The following is a 21,342-nucleotide window of genomic DNA, read 5'->3' as shown; positions in this document are numbered from 1 at the left end:
GTGGGCGGCACCTCATTGAATAACACTGGTGTCCACGATTAGAGTGGTGTCAGTCTAACATGAGACATGCCCATGGTAAGATGTGTTCCTCAGCACACTATATTTTCAACAAGAGTCTGTATGTTTACTGTGATACTGTGATGAATACAGGTTGTTCTAAACATGCTAAATGTACGAACATGAAGTGGTAATGTGAATCACATGGTGCTCCTGCTTATCAAAGTGCACACCAAGCATGCCAAACCGTAGGAAAACAATGGTTTTGGTGGAAGACGTGTCTTGCTGGCTGGGTAGTTGCCCTCACGGTAGTCACCCTGCATGCCCCCATTGCCCCATGGCATTTTGTCGTGCCTCATAGAGGGCAGCATCTCAAACCGCAGGACCATTTTAAGTCACTGCTGTTTGTTTTCCCCCAAATGTTCCAAATATCACCCAAATAGGATTGTATATGCAGATGAGGAACACTCATTAATCATTTGTTATATACCGTATAAGGCCTGGCCTGCGTTACAAAACGGTGACAAGCCTTATCTAATCATGTAAACGGCGCAAGAAACAGAAATGCACGTCTCTAAAATTTGTTCAGCTTCGTATTGTGAAAGGGAGAGAGCTGTCCGCATTGTTGCCAAGCTATAATCCCCCACGTCTCCAAATCACTCTGTTCCTTATTTCAACAGTGACACAATCTTAAGCAAATAGATCTGTGGGTAGAAGATTGAAAGTACCCCGTACAGTAGGACATTCCTTCAATGACATTGCATTACCATATTTTAACCCATTCTGACCTGAGATCAGATTCAGACGAGGTTTCCACATGGACACACACTGGTCTGATTAACCCATTCTGACCCGAGATCAGATTTTAAAAATGTCATTCGTTCTTAGATTTTTCAAAAATAGCAGACCTACAAGCTCGTAGCGCGCCACTCGGTGGCGCGCTATGAGCTTGTAGATCTGCTATTTTTAAATAGCTAAAGCATAACGTAATGCTAACACCAAAATGGGTGCCCGTTCAGAATGGGTTAAGGTCAGGGTACATTTGGAAAACGCAAATCTCAATGCCTTTCAAGCATATTTTCGCTGTAATATTCTTTTCATGTGCTCCCGTAACACGTTGTAAAGCTTGTATTGTAGATCTTCTATATTAGGCTGTCGTGCGACGAAGTATAAATCAGGCTTTACCCATTCCCAAACAACATGACGGGACACAAAGGATGCAATAAGCCCGTGCTGTTTTAGCTCATGCCACCATTGGATATGACTTGTTTGAGGGATCGCCAGAAGAATGCTTTCATCATCTCCCAAAACAAGACTGGTTGGGGATTTTCAATGTCCGACTGGTTAGCTCAATCGGCCCGGCATCGTTTTGATCTGGGGGTCGTTCACTTTGTTGTGACATAATCCAGAAACTGCTTTATCGATAAACCTTATCGTGTCTTAAAAGAGGGACTTTCATGTAGCGGTTCCGTCCCCTAATTACTTTTTTTTTTCTCACAAGGCCAATTAAATAATTGCAATCTGCCGTTTCTCAGAAGTGACTGTAAGTATAAATGAAGATGAATGGCGGCGCACATGGGACATTGATCTTGATCTATTGTCCTCATTAATATTTTAGGGACATTGCAAAGCTTGTACAGCAGATTGTGTGTATATTAATAGCTCGTTTCTACTGAAAAGCGTTTTGGAAAGTGTTCAACATAGTTCTGTAATACTGGGGATTCAGTCTGTTATCAGCATCTAGTCTTTCAAGAGCTGAAATTACATAGTATACAGGCCCCTTTTTGTGAGTATATGAGTCACCCCCCCCCCCCCCCCCTTAAAATACTGGAAATTTGGTTTTTAAATTAAATTCTTCATCTGTGCGCTGGCCGTGTCATTGCAAGAAGATGAATGGCAGTGTGCTTAGTGCTTACTGCTTTGCAATAGGCCTCCCAGGTATAGCATTCTAAAGTGCACATCAGACAACTCCAAGCTCTGAATTTACGACTTGGCCGCTGAATCTCAGTGGCGCCATATGTTTCGCAATGCTCTGTTTTTCAAGGTTTTAATGAAAAAGAAAATACCATAACTTTTTTCACATAGATGTTTTTCTATCAATGTTTTATTATCATTTAAATCTTTGTGTTTCGCCAGTTATTTAAATTTTGGGGGCCCACTTGCCTCATGGCCCACCGGTGGGACAATCGCGGCACTATTTTATTGAACGCCTACTGGGAGGGAGAGTGCATTTTCCGTCAGCGGCTGATGGCGCGGAGTCGCCGCCAATTGCCGACAACATCCGCGGCAGTGTTTCTCGGCAGCATCAGTCCGACACCCAAACCCTAACCCTAACTCTAACCCTAACCTCACAGGGAAGACATCGGCAGCGCATGTCAGGAGCTACGGGTGCGTTTTAACCCTAAAGCTCACAGGGAACACACGGGTGATTTTTAACCGCCAACGCATGTCTCGTCGGTCCGCCGAACAGACCGGCACTGCCGCGGAACGGAGCAGCGGTGTTGTGTCATAATCCCTCCCACCGTCCCTCACCCATTTTGACCTGAGATCAGATTCTAAAAATGTCGTCTACATCCTGACAGTATTCTGAAAAAGCTATGTTTCTATGTCAGTCGTTCTTCGATTAAAAAAAGAATAGCAGACCTACAAGCTCGTATACCCAATAGCAGATCTACAAGCTCGTAGCGCGCCACTCGGTGGCGCGCTATGAGCTTGTAGATCTGCTATTTTTCAATAGCTAAAGCATAACGTAATGCTAACACCAAATGGGGTTCCCGCCCAAAATGGGCTAACTCCGGCGGTCTGATTGCCGCTGAGAATGCACTCGCTCCTTCTGCCTACTGGAGGTACAGTTAGTGCACGTAAATTCATGTATATACTAGTAGTGAGTCCATATAGCATAGAGTACAAGAACATAGACAACAGACATGATGTCATGAACTCCCTCTGAAGTGATATTTGCTAAACAAGAGTGGGGCATTGGCTAAACCTCAGTGTTAATGTAAACAAGCCGGGTTCACCTAATAACACAGTCTAAATGTACGTGATCTAGATATGAATCAAACGCAGGGCAGGTTTTTACGGGAATCACTCAACACTCGCGGTGGTCATGCAACGTGTTATTGGTATAACCTTCATAACAGAATGTGTAAGAAAACATGTGCCTGTTGTGTGTGCTTTGTTTTAAACTCCTGAACATACATAGACGGATAGGGGTACCCTAGGACTCTACCTTTGATAATCCACCCCTTTTTCCCCTCACTGTATGTTTATTTTCCCTTTTTTATCTCCTTTATGATGAATTCCTGTTCTGTTCTTTGGCTATATAGAAGTGTCTATTTGTACGTCTCTAAATGTTTTGATGAATTGAACCAGGTGGACCCTCTTGTAAACAAGTTGTAATGCTTTATTGGGTCGTCCACTCACAGTTATCAGTCTTTGTATTGAGTTTGTGCTGGAAATGTACTGTAATTCTGCAAACTGTTAATAGATATTTCAATCAATCAATCAAAAAGCTCACAACGCGCCGCAATGCAACACATGTTGTTCACAACAGTTATTTGTACTCTTTAGCTACTAACTAGTTACTTTGAAGATATCGATTATTATTGAACATACTTTTTTTGTTTTGAATACCGAACTTGTACACAGTTTATATGTAACAGACTATTTCTACCATAAGGTTTTGATACTTTGTACTTAACCCATTCTGGGAACCCCTTTTGGTGTTAGCATTATGTTATGCTTTAGCTATTGAAAAATAGCAGATCTACAAGCTCATAGAGCTTGTAGGTCAGCTATTTTTTTTAAATGAAAGAACGACTGACACAGAAACATAGCTTTTTCAGAAACTGTCAGGATGTAGAAGACATTTTTAGAATCTGATCTCAGGTCAAAATAAATACTTTTTCCACCACTGTGCACATGCAGTAATTGCACTTCTGCAGACAGGTCAGTGAAATACACCTCTGCTGCCTGCCTTCATCCCCAAATACCCTCTCTCTCTCTCTCTCTCTCCTCCCCCTGGGGTGCTCCGTCCCCTCTCAGGTCAACCTGTCTCCCATCACTCCTACCCAGAAGCCCTCTCTCTCCTGCCTCTGCTTGTGAACCCGTCAGATGTCCATGACGGATGGACCCGTGTACTGACATGCCCACCTTTATAGCGTGGTAAAGAGGCCATAGTACACTTCCCAGAGTTGTAGGGGGCATAGACATGTGTATAGACTCTGGTTACGTCAGCCGCAAATCACTGACATAATCACTGGCATAAGCACCGAGACATACAGTATTGGTACAGTGGCAGACAGCAGCTGATACATTATACAGTATGCATCTGGACTAGGCCCGGGTGTCCAGTACAGTATGTCAACTATATAACGTGACATTGCACTCCACATTTGGTTGTGCTTTCAGCCTGACCCGAGTTTCCTTTCACTTCCATTATGAGTTAAATATTTTAAAAAATATATATGTTGAAAAAACGGAGTCAAATACAAAGTGAACTAGATAAAGTGCCCAGGTCTCCACCAGGGCAGGTCAGGTTGTGGCCTCCTGGTGGCGCTATAATAGGACAGGTCTCCACCAGGGCAGGTCAGGTTGTGGCCTCCTGGTGGCTCTATAATAGCACAGGTCTCCACCAGGGCAGGTCAGGTTGTGGCCTCCTGGTGGCGCTATAATAGCACAGGTCTCCATCAGGGCAGGTCAGGTTGTGGCCTCCTGGTGGCGCTATAATAGGCCAATGTGAAAAGCGTGCCATTTCCTCTTAGCCTTGGATGTCAATTGGATGATTTGAGGCATTTGGTTCCAAAAATGTGTTTTGCAAAAATCCACCTGTTGGTGGCGCTATAACAGGCCAATGTGAAAAGGGTGGGATATATTCCACATGATTTGAGGCATTTCATTCCAAAATTGTGTTTAGCAAAAATCCACCTGTTGGTGGCGCTATAACAGACCAATGTGAACAGTCACACACGGACAGTCACACACACACACACACACACACACACACACACACACGGACGGAGTGCAAAACATACTCTCTCCCCATGCCTTCGGCCTGGTGGAGACAACGAGGGAGTAGAGACAATTTTGGCTCACTTTGCTCTTTGTCTGTGACCCGGATCAAGGAAGTGACTTTTTTGTCGGCTCAATAACAAATACTGGGAGAGTTTATTAGCTTTTTTTCACGGATCAAAGGAGCAAATACTTCGGCGTTATATGCTCCAAAGTTAATTAAACAATCCCGGCAGCCTTGAATATTGGATTAAATAGTGTGGAACGCGGGTTATGCCGTCAACGTGTTAAAATTAACCTCAGTCTTCACTATACTTGCTGTATGTAAAAAAATAAAGTACACTCTAATGAGTGTATGATGATGAAAGGCCGCATATGTCATTGAAATAAATAATTCTTTGTAGAAGCCACTTAAACTGATAAGACACCATGTCTGCTTTGAGACGGTCCCTCAAAGCTCAGCTGAAGTCAAATAAACAATTCCCTTTAATGCGAGCGACTCAGCGACACAGCACTATTACACAGAGGAGATACAGACTAGCACTAATTAATGAAAGATTAGATAGCAGAAGCTCAAAGTAAATTAATCTTGCCAACTCTTAAAAAAAATTCCGAGAGCCAATGGGTTTCTTCATGCATAATTAATCATCTTTATAAAACTTTATTAGCAACATGTCCTAACCCATTTTGGGCGGGAACACCCTTTTGGTGTTAGCATTATGTTATGCTTTAGCTATTGAAAAATAGCAGATCTACAAGCTCATAGCGCGCCACGAGCTTGTAGGTCTGCTATTTTTTTTTAATCGAAGAACCACTGACATAGAAACATAGCTTTTTCAGAAAACTGTCAGGATGTAGAAGACATTTTTTAGAATCTGATCTCAGGTCAAAATGGACTAAATGTCTCTAAATGTTTGTATGTCTTTAAATGTTTTGATGAATTGAACAATGTGGACCCTGTTGTAAACAAGTGTAATGCTTAATTGGGTCGTCCACTCACAGTTGACAGTCTTTGTATTGAGTTTGTGCTTAAAATGTACTGTAAATTCTACAAACTGTTAATAAATATTTCAATCAATCAATCAGATGTGAAAACATAAAACATCAGAAACTTGAAACAGTAAGTAGGGTAAGTGGGGTTTTTTTAACAGTTTGCAGAATTACAGTACATTTCAAGCACAAACTCAATACAAAGACTGTTAACTGTGAGTGGACGACCCAATTAAGCATTACACTTGTTTACAACAGGGTCCACCTTGTTCAATTCATCAAAACATTTAGAGACGTACAAATAGACACTTCTATATAGTCAAAGAACAGAACAGGAATTAATCATAAAGGAAGCAAAAAGGGAAAAGAAACATATACAGTGAGGGGGAAAAGGGGGGGGGGGGGGGCAGTGGGGGGGATTCAGATTCACTCCAGTCTATGGGGACACTAACTTTCTGTAAGAAATAATAAATAACAGAAATAAAATAAAAGCCCTAGTGTTTTGAATATGAACATGTACATGTCATTCCCTGCTGTGCATTTCTTTAATGAACTATGAAAAAAAACATTAAAGTGATAATATGACAAATATAAACCCTTGGCGTATTATAACAAGAGGAGGTCTTTCTGCTAGGAATATAAAGTCCTTCTGAATGCCATTTCTTAATGCATGATTGCACCTTTTGACTTCACCTGTCTGTCTGCAGGCCTGAGGGTGCCTCAGGCCTGCAGGAATGCTTGCAATACAGTAAACTCTCTATGTAGTCTGTCTGTCTGTCTGTCTGTCTGTCTGTCTGTCTGTCTGTCTGTCTGTCTGTCTGTCTGTCTGTCTGTCTGTCTGTCTGTCTGTCTGTCTGTCTGTCTCCCCAACACACGCACGCACACACGCACTACCCAGTGTTGTCAACGTGGATCTTACCCACATAGAAGTGGCTGGTGGTGTGGCCACTGAAGAAGACGAAATATCTGGGACAGGCGATGGTGACGACCTCGCCGACGTCGGCACCGGGCCAGCACACGACCTTATCCCACATCCCACTGCAACCTGGGAGAGAGACACACACACACACACACACACACACACACACACACACACACAGTTAGACAGAGCTGACACTACATTATCCCACATCCCACTGCAACCTCAGAGACGCATGCATACACGCACGCACGCAGACAGAGAGACAGACAGACAGACAGACACACACAGAGACAGAGATGAAGAGAGACAGAAACAGAGCAGTGAAAAGAAAGAGAGAGAGAGAGAGAGAGAGAGAGAGAGAGAGAGAGAGAGAGAGAGGAACAGAAAGTTTGTCATGTGAGGACAACGATATCAGGCCTGGCCTATGCATTTAAAATATGCACAGTGGGATAAATAAATCACGGTGACAAAGGGCAAACTGATCTGTGTGTCTTCGGTATAGGACACATGAACCTGGAGCATTCAGGGTTTCCATGGCAGCAGAAATGTGTTTACTCCAGTGCTGCTGTACGGCCCGCGGGGACCACAATAATAAAACCGGTCCCCGTCCCTTAATTAGCATTTACTTCATATTTAATTCATATTATTAAAATGTTAATTAAGGTGCTCACTCTACAGCGATGAGGGCTGTTTTCCCCCCTTTGAGATTATATGACAATATGTACAAAGCAAAACTATTTCTGGAGTAAAGGCTGGGGGAAATATACAGGATTTTTCTTTTTTCCTTTTTTAAGGAGGCCCATATTATGGCATAGTTCACTTTCGGTTTATTCTTATTTATAGTGCAACATCACCCCAAGGGGTCTCTGTGCACTTCACAGCAAGTCATACAACAAAAACACAGTAGCAAAGAAACGTGTGCCAGCACACAATTACCACGAGGTAGTGCACAGCTGAAAAGATGCATGCGATAGAGAACGGAATTAAACACATGAGGATGAAGGATGCATATTGATCTGTTTTGGTACAATACATGATGGGCACAGTGTGTAACGCCCGCTCACAATAGCAGCACATATACATTAAGCCTCAGCTGTGATAAATTTAAACATCACATCAGTTGATTAAATTAATCCCTCAATCCGCACTAGGGTATACAGGCCTCACTCTTGCCGCATTTTCTGAAGAACAGATCTAATCAAACAGACATAAAACGACATAAAAGGAAGATGGAACACAACAATAATACAACAACAGCAGCCAGGGGTATACAGGCAGCATTAACCACAAATGAAAAGAACGCTGTTCAGCCATGTGGCCAATCATCTGATGTTATCACAGGAGAGCTAAAAGCTGACTTGTTGTCTTAAGGACGCTGCAGTGCAGCCTAATTGTCCACGTCGGACAAGCGCACTTGTGGATATAGTAAATCAGTGGACAGTACACTCACATGGCAGGGGCCAGAACAGAACAGCAACATGTGGAACGCACCAAAACAAACAGCACATACCTGACGTCCTGTTCTCCATTTGTGCAGAACACGCGTCTCTCTCCCTGTCTATTTCTGTCATGATATCACACATCTGCAGAGAAGACGTCTGTCAGGGAGAGATATAGGTTGGTAGGTGGTTAGCTACACATACTTTCATCTGAAGAACAAGATCAGGCGATACTCTTGATGGATGTTTTCACACTGTGAAACATTAATCATGCGTTTAACCAGAACCACTTAAACTCATTTTTGGGCGGGAACCCCATTTGGTGTTGTAAACATTGTTATAATTTAGCTATTGAAAAATAGCAGATCTACAAGCTGGCACGCTACGAGCTTGTAGGTCTGCTATTTTTGAAAAATGGTGAAAATGTGGCACAAATCTTTGAATATATATTCTTTCAGAGCGATCGTTTGTAACTCAAATATTTGCTTCTGAGGGGTCCCTGGAACAACATATTTTCAGACGGGGGTTGGTAGACAATTACATATCATTTTTGGGGTCCTCGACATGAACATTGAGCACCACTGATACAGAAACATGAGGTATTTCAGAAAACTGAAGACAATTTTTTAATTTCAACATCAGCCTAAATAGGTTAAACCCTCTTTAGTGAACAAAACAGGACCTGAGCTAGCTCTGTACTTTCTTGGACATTTACCTAATATCTTGCTTAATACCCTTATGCCTAAACCTTTTAAGCAGTAATTACAGGCTGATCTTACAAGCTCAGGACACGTTGTACGCTTGTACATTTGCTATTTTTTGTTAAAGTTCCCCCCAGAATACGTATGTATGTATGCTGGGGTTAGACGTTAGCAGTTACTAATCACAGTCAGGGTTTACGATTTGTAAAGAAACCCTATAACCCTAACCCTATATGCTTCTTTGAATGACAAACAGTGAAAGTAGCCGAAATAAATATAGGGATACCAGGGTTGTACGTGTGCCCAAATAATGATGCCATGGTTGTGGTTAACATACATTTGTTATTAGATTATTATTGTGACAGTATCAAAAAATATAAAACAATCATGAAATGCATGTAGTTAATTCAGTCTGAACATAATCTGAGATAAAATAAAATAGCATGACCGATTCACCGGTGATAAAAATGAATAAGAAGAGGGAGATATGAAATACAGAGACATTTCATGTCCCCCCCGGCCTCCCCCGGGCCCCAAGACAAGACAAACCAAGATCTATGATCTCCTGACTCCCGCAGCGCCTAAGATGTGCATCGAATCTGTGGGCAAACAAGACTATCACGTCTGCGCTGGCGTGGGTATGAGATCAGCCTGACATGGGGCGACCGTTCATCTCTCCTTAAGACACGCAGGGAGTGAGGACATCAAATCAAGTGTTTCATGGTGATTTAAACATATAGCCCATATCCCACACGGCTCTGCCATGTGTGTGTGTGTTTATGTAGGAGATATTTTTCCATGAATCTCCAGCCATCACACACTTAACGGTCACTCTTTTCGCAGCTGAAGTCAATTTATTTCTTGGCATCTTCATCACTGGGGAATACTGTTGTGTTATCAGAAGACCCCCTAAAAGGACCTGGAGATTTATTAGTTATTACTTAGGGGAATGAATCTCTTCTCCGGGAAGACATTAATCAAAATGGGGGGTACTGTATACAGGGATATTGTTAGCAACACAATAATCTTATGGCCAGAGCCTCAACCACTCTCACACCTGGAGAAATAGGCATATGGTGTGAGTGACATACTATATATATATATATATATATATATATAATATATATATATATATATAATATATACGATTTTACAACCAAAAGCATCACCCTCATGACTTCCATGACCTTCATCACAAAAGCGCTTCACTCTTCTCTGCATTGTTATTCTTCTGTTCTTTGTTTAAAACGTTTTGGGTTTTTCCTTTCTGGCACTGTCCATGTTTAATTTTGATCATGATCCCAAGATCCCCATGAGTCATATCAGTATTACAATCTGCAACGTCTCATCTCTGTGATCTCAGTGTCTACAGCAGCCAAGGTTATGTTTTCTACAGAAAAACATAAAAAGGGAAGACATATTGTGCTATATAGACTAGACTCTGACTAGAGCATTCAATCAGAGTGCAGCCGAGTGCTTCACTTAACTACATTCCAGCATGAATCAAGTTTCTCCATAGAGGCTGGTCGACATGCAGCGTTATTGGAACAGACACATGAGTATGTTGCCATATGGCGTGGCCGCGTGGGCTGTACAAGGAGATACTAAGGGAGACTCCTATGACTAGTCACTCCTCGGGAACTCACCTTAGTCATCATAGGCTATAAGCCCAATAAAGCATCTCAATGCAGTAACCGGAAATTAATAATATGTCCCACTTTGGTGCCAAATTGACTATAGCTTAACTCGATTTCCTGCAGCAATTCTCTGGTGATTGAAAACGTGAGGCAGACATAGCTCTGGTCCATATCCCTAATTAAATGCCTTTGCATTAGGCATTAGATTATAGCTATATATGGACCAGAGCTAAGGCAGACATAGGATGGTTGTGTGCTCTCCTGTTGGGAGGTTCCAAACAGGGCTGTGCGCTCTACGCATCCCAACTTCCCAAGGTGAACAGGCTGCGTGCGTAATGTAATGTGTGGGAGCGCAGTCGCGTCGACAAGTCGGTAAACTATAAAGTTTCCTCACTTTCGTTTATAAGGGCGAAAAAAAGATCCAGTGAAACGATATAGGCTATAGGCTACGAATCAATGCATTCCTAGAAGAGGATGATGATGGGTGGCAAACCGTGGCATTCCAATTGGTAAAAATAAAATAAAAGTAAAAATAAAGATAGAGAAAAGATCCGAACGAACAGGTTCAATAGTGTCAACGCTGAGCCATCCAAATAAAGTTTGGTTTCCAGGCAAACATACAAAAGTATAAAGTATATAAAGTTAAAGTATAAGATGGTTCGGCAGGATGACTCAGAGACTGCAGCAGCACGTGCCACAACTCGGCAGAATATGTTGATCAATTGACAAGCCTTAGAATATTGACTAATTACAGGGGAGTCATAAACATAAAACAACATAGTAGGCTAAACAGCTTGACAAACTTCCAGCATGGTAAAAACCTGAGTGTATATACTCACATGTTCCATCAACACGCAGCAGAGAAGTATAAAGACGCCTAAGGAAACTCCCATTATCATATTCTTTGAAGATATATATTTTTGCGACATTAAATTAGAATATATACAAATGCAAGTCCCTGTAATAATAATCCACCGTTCAGCCGTCAGACCAGACGAGCATGCAGTTCCAGCACAGAAAAATAGACCTCCTCCTCCTCCCCTAACTAACAGTGTGAGTGTGTGGTTTACGGGGGTTTACCTAACTATCCAATGGGCCAGATAGATGTGGACGTCAGTGAGAGTCGACATGTAATGGGCGTGCGTCGCTCAAACACCTACTACAAACTGAAACACCTACTACAAACTGAAACACCTACTACAAACTGAAACACCTACTAGCCTACAAACCAATTCCTTTAACTTTTAACCACTTTATAATCCTGGCGTCTCTATATCCTCTTATACTTTTGGCTAGTAGTGGCTACATTTTCAAACAAACAAACACATTGAAACAGTCAAAGAAAGAAAGAAAGAAAGAAAATTAACAAAAATGTTCAAACATAAAATACAAAAAATCTGAAATAGCTAATCTATTTTAGATATTATTATTTAAAAGAACAATATGAATATAAAGATTATTTCATTATTATTATCATGTATATTACCAGTATATAATATTAAACCTATAGAATATGCAGAATTTGCATATAGGCCTAGCTCATAGATACGATTATGTTGTCAAATTACGGTAAAATAGTATTAAACACTAATGGGCATTGGTGAAATACTGAGAAACAAACAATGATCCCACTCCAGATATGGAATCAATAGGGCATTGGTGCAATTCTGAGAAAATGACATAATGAGATGGACATGGAGAAACCCAAGGCAATCCTTGTTTCTACAGCAAAATTATTAATGCAGTGCATGGCAAATTATTCTCTTATGAAAGCAGTATGTGGGTATGTATGTCTGTTTTATTTTTGTTTGGCATGGGGTTGTGTATTTGGTGGTCTATAATATTCGGTCTGTCACAAGTCGCATGTTGTGCAAAGTGCGAAGAGACAATGCTCTTTTATTTCATAATTGTCCATGGGACATACAGCGGGGCCAACACAGTCATCTCTGTCTGCCTCTGTCTGTCTGTAGATTTGGTCAATTTGTGTCATTCTGCAGTCACATGCTATTGTGAAAATTATAGAGCGCACTATAGCAGTGGTGTGTGTGTGTGTGTGTGTGTGTGTGTGTGTGTGTGTGTGTGTGTCACACACACTTAATGTTCCCGTCTTAAAAGGTATAGTTACAAATAGTCTTTAATGGGATTTTATATTATAGGTCTTTAACACATGGACTCTTGCGGGTCCATGTGGTTCACTTTACATTCTTAAGAGTTAAAAATGTGTTAAACATCTGCAATGCTTCTGTGCCAGGAGCCTCTTTAATAGTGTCGCCAACATCTCATGCAGCAGCAGCCATCTTCCCCATTGACTGTCTCTTAGTCTTGCTGGAGACAGTGGGGGCTGTAGCATACCACTAGGACACAGGACACTGAGGACAGAGACAGTGGGGGCTGTAGCATACCACTAGGACACAGGACACTGAGGACAGAGACAGTGGGGGCTGTAGTGTAGCATGCCACTAGGACACAGGACACTGAGGACAGAGACAGTGGAGGCTGTAGTGTAGCATGCCACTAGGACACAGGACACTGAGGACAGAGACAGTGGGGGCTGTAGCATACCACTAGGACACAGGACACTGAGGACAGAGACAGTGGGGGCTGTAGCATACCACTAGGACACAGGACACTGAGGACAGAGACAGTGGGGGCTGTAGTGTAGCATGCCACTAGGACACAGGACACTGAGGACAGAGACAGTGGAGGCTGTAGTGTAGCATGCCACTAGGACACAGGACACTGAGGACAGAGACAGTGGGGGCTGTAGCATACCACTAGGACACAGGACACTGAGGACAGAGACAGTGGGGGCTGTAGTGTAGCATGCCACTAGGACACAGGACACTGAGGACAGAGACAGTGGAGGCTGTAGTGTAGCATGCCACTAGGACACAGGACACAGGACAGAGACAGTGGGGGCTGTAGTGTAGCATGCCACTAGGACACAGGACACTGAAGACAGAGACAGTGGGGGCTGTAGCATACCACTAGGACACAGGACACTGAGGACAGAGACAGTGGGGGCTGTAGTGTAGCATGCCACTAGGACACAGGACACTGAGGACAGAGACAGTGGAGGCTGTAGTGTAGCATGCCACTAGGACACAGGACACAGGACAGAGACAGTGGGGGCTGTAGTGTAGCATGCCACTAGGACACAGGACACTGAAGACAGACAGTGGGGGCTGTAGTGTAGCATGCCACTAGGACACAGGACACTGAGGACAGAGACAGTGGAGGCTGTAGTGTAGCATGCCACTAGGACACAGGACACTGAAGACAGAGACAGTGGAGGCTGTAGTGTAGCATGCCACTAGGACACAGGACACAGGACAGAGACAGTGGGGGCTATAGTGTAGCATGCCACTAGGACACAGGACACTGAAGACAGACAGTGGGGGCTGTAGTGTAGCATGCCACTAGGACACAGGACACTGAGGACAGAGACAGTGGGGGCTGTAGTGTAGCATGCCACTAGAACAAGCCGGGGTGTGATCAGCCTTGGTCGGGTCGCCTGGAGGTGTCTTGTTGTAAGACCCAGAAACGCCCAACGATTCCAGGTTTACAACACTGATGATGTGTCCCAAGTTCATGCATCAGTAGATGTATAATTAACTGAATTTAATTTACACAAGAAGTCTACACACAATTAGAGAATGTAGAAATAATTGTTACTTTGATCAACGTTTGCCTGTTATCTCTCCTAATGGTATATACCAACATCAATACAGCATGGAAATGTGGACATAACATTCTTTCGTTTTGGGTCTGCAAGGCTAAATGCAGAATAAATAATGGGTCTTGATATGAAATGGGATGTAAAACCACTGCACTATAGGATTATTTTGTCCAGGAAGCATGCATATTATTGCCATGACAACCCAGACACTCTGTGTCCATGTTGATCTATACCTGGGGTCAGTGGGGTGACACCTGCTTCTTTCATATGTCTGTTTCACAATGACTGCATGATGGGGTCACTGGGGTCACTGCAGGTGGACTGACTAAAACCAGTAGTAGAAGAACCAGTAGTTCTGGTGAAGTCAGTATTTGACTTGGTTCTTTGTTATAGTGATTTCTGGTTCCATCTACCTACACACGCACATGCGTGGGAGTGAGCACGCACACACACACACACCCCCTGGGACAGACACAGATGGTCACCCCCTGGGACAGACACAGATGGTCACCCGCTGGGACAGACACAGATGGTCACCCGCTGGGACAAACACAGATGGTCACCCGCTGGGACAGACACAGAGACACCAGACGGAAAGAGGTTGAGAAAGAGGCTGAAGATGAAAGAGAAATGGGGGACGAGGGTGGGGGGCATTATGCAACACACACACACACACACACACACACACACACACACACACACACACACACACACACACACACACACACACACACACACACACACACACACACACACACACACACACACACACACACACTAATTTGTCTAATGTATAATGATAATTAAATGCATAAGTCATTATGAAAGTGAGGGCCAGTTTATGTGATCAAAACAGACATGTTTTCATATCCAGTTAATCAAAACAGGCATACAGTATCTAAAATTAATTAATTTTAGAGCAAAATACCAGATGGTACTCTGATGGTAACATTTTTCTTTTTTTTTTAAGATATTCTTTTTGCGGCTTACGCCTTTATTGATTTTTTTAAGGGATAGAAAGTAGGCTGACAGGTAACATTTCTAACGTTAGTTGAATTACGAAACCTCCGCACACTTGTTTCATCAGGCAAAATGCCTGTAATTTTGCCCGATGAAGACCTAAAGTGTCGAAAAGTTGAATTATTTTGCCATTAAATGAAGTAAGTCTTTTTTGGAGCTCTAGAAACTGGAAGTGTGGGGATGTTTCTTCTCTCTCTTTGATGTTTGCCTTGATGCCTTGACGTCCATTGAAGAGATTTGGTGTGAGGGCAAAACACGTGCAAGTACAGAGCATATATACTCAGATCAGTTTTACAACATATAGAGATGGGATTCACTTGTGTTCAGATGCATATGGCAGACGCTCTTAATCCAGAGCGATTTACAAAAGAACAAAAAACAGTGGAATATCGATCTAAGGGAAACTATATGTGTATACGCTATAGGGTGTCTACACAAAGTGCTATTTAAGTTACATGAATTGAGCCTGTGCATACGCCTGTAGGAGGTTGAGGCCAGGGCAAGTACTACGGCAAGTGCTATGGGCTAAGATGGAGTATTTTTCAGACTGCGGCGGAAGATTGGGAGTGAATCTGCAGTTCTGATTGTAATGGGAAGTTGGAGAGGCTTATGATGATGTATGATGGCGTATGATGATAAGAGCACCCCTCACTTCACACGGGTGTGATTTTTGTTTCATACAAGAAACAAGCCAGTACAACTGTAACCAATGTGGAAAAAAGTTTCACAAGAAACAGCAAATTGAAACGTAACCCGGAGAATTCATAGAAGAAAGGTGCCAGAATGGAGGAAAGAAGCTTCACAAAACAAACAAAGGCTAGATAGGTCGAGGTTGAAATTGATTAAGATTTGTTTCTCTGTATGACTGTGGTCCCAATTTCAACAAGCTGCCCGCGCCCATGCAAGGCTGACTGACATGCAGTTCTGCTATTTACTTTACCACTTACTGCAATGTTCCAGAATGCCATTGTTTTGGAAGTGGTTGGAAACCACTGTCAAGGACATTTGTTTTCAAAAGGAATGAGTCAACACCTGATTCAATCTTCACCATGGATGGAGATGGAGGCTACAGAGAATAGCCTAGCTCTGTGAATCGTGAGCTGGGAATGAATGAAGGCTGAAGGCTGTATGAGAGTTAAGAAAAACTATATTCTCATTTTATTTTCTCTTTTCTGCACAATCTCTAAACTCCTCTAAGGAGATAAAACAAGGTGTGTGTGTGTGTGTGTGTGTGTGTGTGTGTGTGCGTGTGCCTAGTCAAAGTTTAGGCGTACCCAGAGTAATCTAGTAAGAGATTAATGACACTTGACTCTCATTGTAACAATGGAATGCAGAAGTGCTCATTCTCAATGGAATAGTTCCAGCCATAGGAGCAATGTTTGGAACTATCGTCAATAGGCACACGCTTTGCGGCGAGATCAAAGAGTGTCACCACTCTCTTACTAGATTACTCTGGGCGTACCTACCTACCAAGATCAGATCTGGACCACGCATGTGGGCCCAAACACACGTAGGCTATTAATGGTGAATGTGTTATACCAATTTGAGTAACTACTACAATATACTACATTTAAATTTGGTAAAAAAAAATGTCTAAATCTCAGATCAAATGCCTGGCTACGGTGTGTAGTAGGCCTACTAGTGCCAGCCTTCAAATCTGAGGGGGGTAAAAAGTGTCTTGCTACAGAATTTGCACAGTGCCCACTTCGTAATAGTGCCCAGTTGCCCACTGTTGCCGAGTTAGTTCTTTTTGTATTGTTGTACTACCAACTACATGACATTGCTGCCGCCTAGTGTTCAAAAGACGAAAACGCTGTTTGACAGAAAAGTGCCATCTTATCGAATTATGAAACGCCAAGAGGTCGCTGTTTAAAATGAACTAAGGAAGAGCAAACTGAAACCGTGCAAAGAAAAAAACATAATGAGACAAACCTCAAACATTTGCAGGTGTGTTTCTAATGTAGTATGTAATGTTCCCACATGTGCACAAAAAATCAGTAAAAGGAATTTGTGTCATAAAATGAACACATTTCAATAGGTAATCCGTTTCGGTGTAACTGCGATATGCTCGCATCCCATTGGTTGACGGAGAGCTGACGGAATGCAGACCTAGGAGGAAATGAAGCAACACAAGAAAGTAGCTTTTGTTTTCGAATCTTGAGACCTACTCACCAGTCACCTACCTATATGTGTGTCAGCCTGTGACTCCTCCAAACTATATGGTGCAACAGCATTATCACAACCTTACCTAGTAGTTCTTTCTTGACGGGTGAGTTTTTATTTGTTTACAATTCATTCGTTTGAAAACAGCAGCACACACAGGTAGTTTTTTTGCAGCAAGGTGTTTCTGCTTCAACTTTCCTGTGTCTGTTTCCTACTGTCTTTGTCACAGAGACACAATGAGTGACTTCCCTATCAGTCCCTTGCTTTTGATCGGGACAGGGTCCAGCTTCCTACTCTCACGCCTGTTCTACCAATTATACCAGGAGAAGAAAGAGGAGATCCGCAAGTTGAAGGCAAGTAGAGTTCCAGTAGTAGACTAAACTAAAACACATCTGTTAATTATTTGCAGTTATTGACAATTTTGCCGAAAGCTGACCTCTTGTTGTTTTTCCTGAAAATCAGGAAATCCCTAATTTCAGGCCAGATCAACATTTGTTGAAAATACTGAAGACATCAACCCACAAACGACTTCATTATGTTGCTGTGGAAGGTATACAAGATGTTACATTTACCCCTCTTTTCCCAATGAGTATAATGTTATCTCTATATATATATCCACTGTATAAATGCACCAAGTCTGTGATCTGTCTGTGTGTAATCCCAACCGACTTCACAAATTCGACGCACGCATTCCACGTCACCACAGGGCGTCAGTCGGGCCTGTTGACCCGGGCTCTGGACAGGGCCCCTGCCCAGGGTCCATAACTCCATATATGGAGCTGGCCTGTTCCAACATCATTATTACGTCTGCATAGACTATATTTGGGCATGCCCGACAAAGAACTCCATATATGGGCCTAAAAAGGGACACAGACAGAATATCTGGGTGGGGCATGCGTCTCCAACTTGCATCGTTCCAAGTAGAACAGTGCCAATTATGAAATTGTGTGTAACCGTACCTGTAATACCGGTAGTACCAGATTGAGAGGTGGGATGTTTGTGTGAACCAGGGATGGTCCAGGCAGAAGGGGAGCCTCTGGCCAGCCAGTTTGTCCCGCGGTGCAACGGTGTGATCCAGCAGATCGTTGTGGAGGAACAGTGGAGATTCTGGAACTCTGTCACCAAAACATGGTAAGGTCAACTCCAGCCGCAAGCAAGGGCTTGGATGCAAATCCATTTTACCAACCCTCGACAGCCCATTCATCCAAACAGAAAAGTTTGATCCGATTGTATTCACCCATTTAGGACTGAAGTGAAGAATATTTCATGTCAAGGACCCCAAAAATAGGATACGTAATTGGCCACCGACCCCCATCTGAAAAAGTTATTCCAGGAACCCCTCAGAAGCAAAGATTTGAGTTAAAAACGTTCGCTCTGAAAGAATATATATTCAAAGATTTGTGCCGCATTTTCACGATCTTTTTCAAAAATAGCAGACCTACAAGCTCGTAGCGTGGCACTCAGCAGTGCTGCTCTATGAGCTTGTAGATCTGCTATTTTTCGATAGCTAAATTATAACAATGCTTAAAACACCAAAAGGGGTTCCCGCCCAGAATGGGTTAAACAACGTTAAACTCACCAACATTGCAGCTGTACGGAAAGTTTGGAATATCCTCTTTGTGTCTTCTGCCAAGATTGTTGTGAGAACAACAAGACAGCACATACATACAGACATGGAGAGAGCTACTTTCTGTCAATACATAGACCGATTCTGTACCGGTTTCATGGTCGCAGCCTACGTATTTCCTGTAGGCGGACTCGACGTAGCTGCGGGGGTAAAACCCTCACCAGGCGCACTCTTCCACTACAGTGAACGGCAGAGTGACTGATGTTAGTTTGCCTCAAACTTTACTCCTTTACCTGCTTTTTTACTAACACTAACATTACAAAGATGCCCAGAACATCGAGATGAACCTGTGTAGTTTATGGCTGCTCCAACAGTAGTGGCAACATAAAAATAAAATAAAAACGGAATGTCTAATATCCACCTTGGTGGCGGAGACCAGAGCCATTGAGCAATGGTTGAGACAAAGCAGTGAAAGATACATAACGCCAGTCTTACCCAATACCAAATATTTCTGTTTTATTAACACAAGGCTGCTGTACTTTATACCTCATACTTTAAATGCTTAGTATGAGGTATAAATTACAGCAGCCTTGTGTTCATAAAACAGAAAGATTGGGTATTGGGTAAGACTGAAATTATGTATCTTGCAGGATTCTTCACTGCTTTGTCTCAACCATTACTCAATGGCTCTGGTCTCAGCCATCGCGGTGGATATAAGACATTCCGTTTAATTTTATTTGTTATGTTGCCACTACTGTTGGAGCAGCCATAAACTACACAGGTTCATCTCGATGTTCTGGGCATCTTTGTAATGTTAGTGTTAGTAAAAAAGCAGGTAAAGGAGTAAAGTTTGAGGCAAACTAACATCAGTCACTCTGCCGTTCACTGTGGTGGAAGACGTGCGCCTGGTGAGGGTTTTACTCCCGCAGCTATGTCGAGTCCGCCTACAGGAAATACGTAGGCTGCGACCATGAAACCGGTACGGAATCGGTCTATACATTTCATGCAGGTGATCAGACAAATTGAAACACCTGTGGTCGACTGGGAACACTAGTGGTTGATGAGAGGTATTGCATGAAGGTAAAAGTGCATTGTATCCTCAACCCAAAACAGACATTCCACATGGCATTGATAGCAGTACAAATGCTTGCCTTTGTGGGGGACCCTAGCGCCCTCAGCCTGGCCCAGCATGTATTATTTCTGGTCTAGAGGGGCGGGTGCCGGTCGAGAACAGGTGGTGGGACCTCCCAGAAACAAAGATTTGAGTTAAACGTTCGCTGTGAAAGAATATATATATATTCAAAGATTTGCGCCACATTCACGATTTTTCAAAAATAGCAGACCTACAAGTTTGAGTGCTACGAGCTTGTAGATCTGCTATTTTTCAAACACCTTAAAACACCAACATGGGTTAATGCAACACACGTCGTATGATGATCAAGAACAAAATGCCTATCATCAAAAACAATCCACAACAGGGATTCCTTTCTCCCCCCCTCCCCCCCCAGGAACTCTCGCTGGATGAACAGACAGGAGACCAACAACTCCGTGCCCTTCGGCCTGGTGAGTCCAGGCGTCTACACCAGCGACGTGTACGTGAAGCTCCAGAGGCCGCTGGAGGCCTCGGGGTGCATCCTGGAGACGGTCTACAGCCGGGTGAAACGCGTGGAGGAGGGCCTGGTGGACGTGGTGCTGCTGGGGATCAGCGGCGAGAAGGCCGTGGCGCGGAAAGAAAGCGAGTCCTTGCTGCGCGTGGGGACCACCATGACGGCGTTCGGGGAGGTGGTCCTGGAGGGAGGCAAGGTGATGAGGATGCAGGCGCCGCAGGACGGCCGCGGCTTCGTCCTGGTGCCCACGGACTACCGGAGCTTCATGGACAGACACGAGAGCTCCGCCACCATGTGGAGGGTCTCCACGGCGCTCTGTGGGGCCACAGGGGCCTCGCTCTTGGCTGGAATGATCTATGGCTTGATTGGAAAACAGGATGGGAAAAGGGAATAGGTCTGTACGTTGGATAATCTCCAGGGGGGGCTTTTTCCACATTGGTTACAGTTGTACTGGCTTGTTTCTTGTATGAAACAAAAATCTCATGAACAACTGAATTTGTGATTGGTTCGCTGATTTGCTCGTCTACATACAACGTACATTTTCCCTGCATTGTCAAAGGCAGTTAATGTTTGTGTTCCCACAAATGTACGTCATATTTGACGGACA

At 43.2% G+C, this 21,342-nt stretch overlaps 2 protein-coding genes across 2 annotated transcripts in view; one reads left to right on the top strand and one right to left on the bottom strand.

Moving 5' to 3' along the window:
* LOC310871407 (vasoactive intestinal polypeptide receptor-like) overlaps nt 1-11,681 on the bottom strand; it is a gene marked incomplete at its 3' end in the record, with an annotated part of 36,958 nt that extends 25,277 nt beyond the window's left edge. The window contains exons 1-3 of the mRNA XM_083782899.1: nt 11,539-11,681; nt 8,433-8,520; nt 6,920-7,045 (exon numbers count right to left, since the gene is read on the bottom strand). Of these exons, the coding sequence (XP_083639025.1) occupies nt 6,920-7,045; nt 8,433-8,520; nt 11,539-11,628 (304 nt within the window). The 5' untranslated portion in view covers nt 11,629-11,681. The remainder of the gene's footprint in view (nt 1-6,919; nt 7,046-8,432; nt 8,521-11,538) is intronic.
* A 5,893-nt stretch (nt 11,682-17,574) lies between these two features.
* mul3 (mitochondrial E3 ubiquitin protein ligase 3) lies at nt 17,575-21,129 on the top strand (the record flags this gene model as incomplete). Its single annotated transcript, XM_083782900.1, has 5 exons — nt 17,575-17,667; nt 17,791-17,914; nt 18,024-18,111; nt 18,572-18,692; nt 20,637-21,129. The coding sequence occupies exons 2-5, from the start codon at nt 17,798-17,800 to the stop codon at nt 21,127-21,129; spliced, it is 819 nt and encodes a 272-aa protein (XP_083639026.1). The 5' UTR covers nt 17,575-17,667; nt 17,791-17,797.
* Between the last annotated feature and the right edge of the window lie 213 nt (nt 21,130-21,342).

The sequence above is a fragment of the Protomyctophum parallelum genome, assembly GCF_964188405.1.
Source record: "Protomyctophum parallelum genome assembly, chromosome: 14".
NCBI lineage: Eukaryota > Metazoa > Chordata > Actinopteri > Myctophiformes > Myctophidae > Protomyctophum > Protomyctophum parallelum.
Note: the sequence above shows the minus strand (reverse complement) of the source record. Positions and strands in the feature narration are given on the sequence as shown.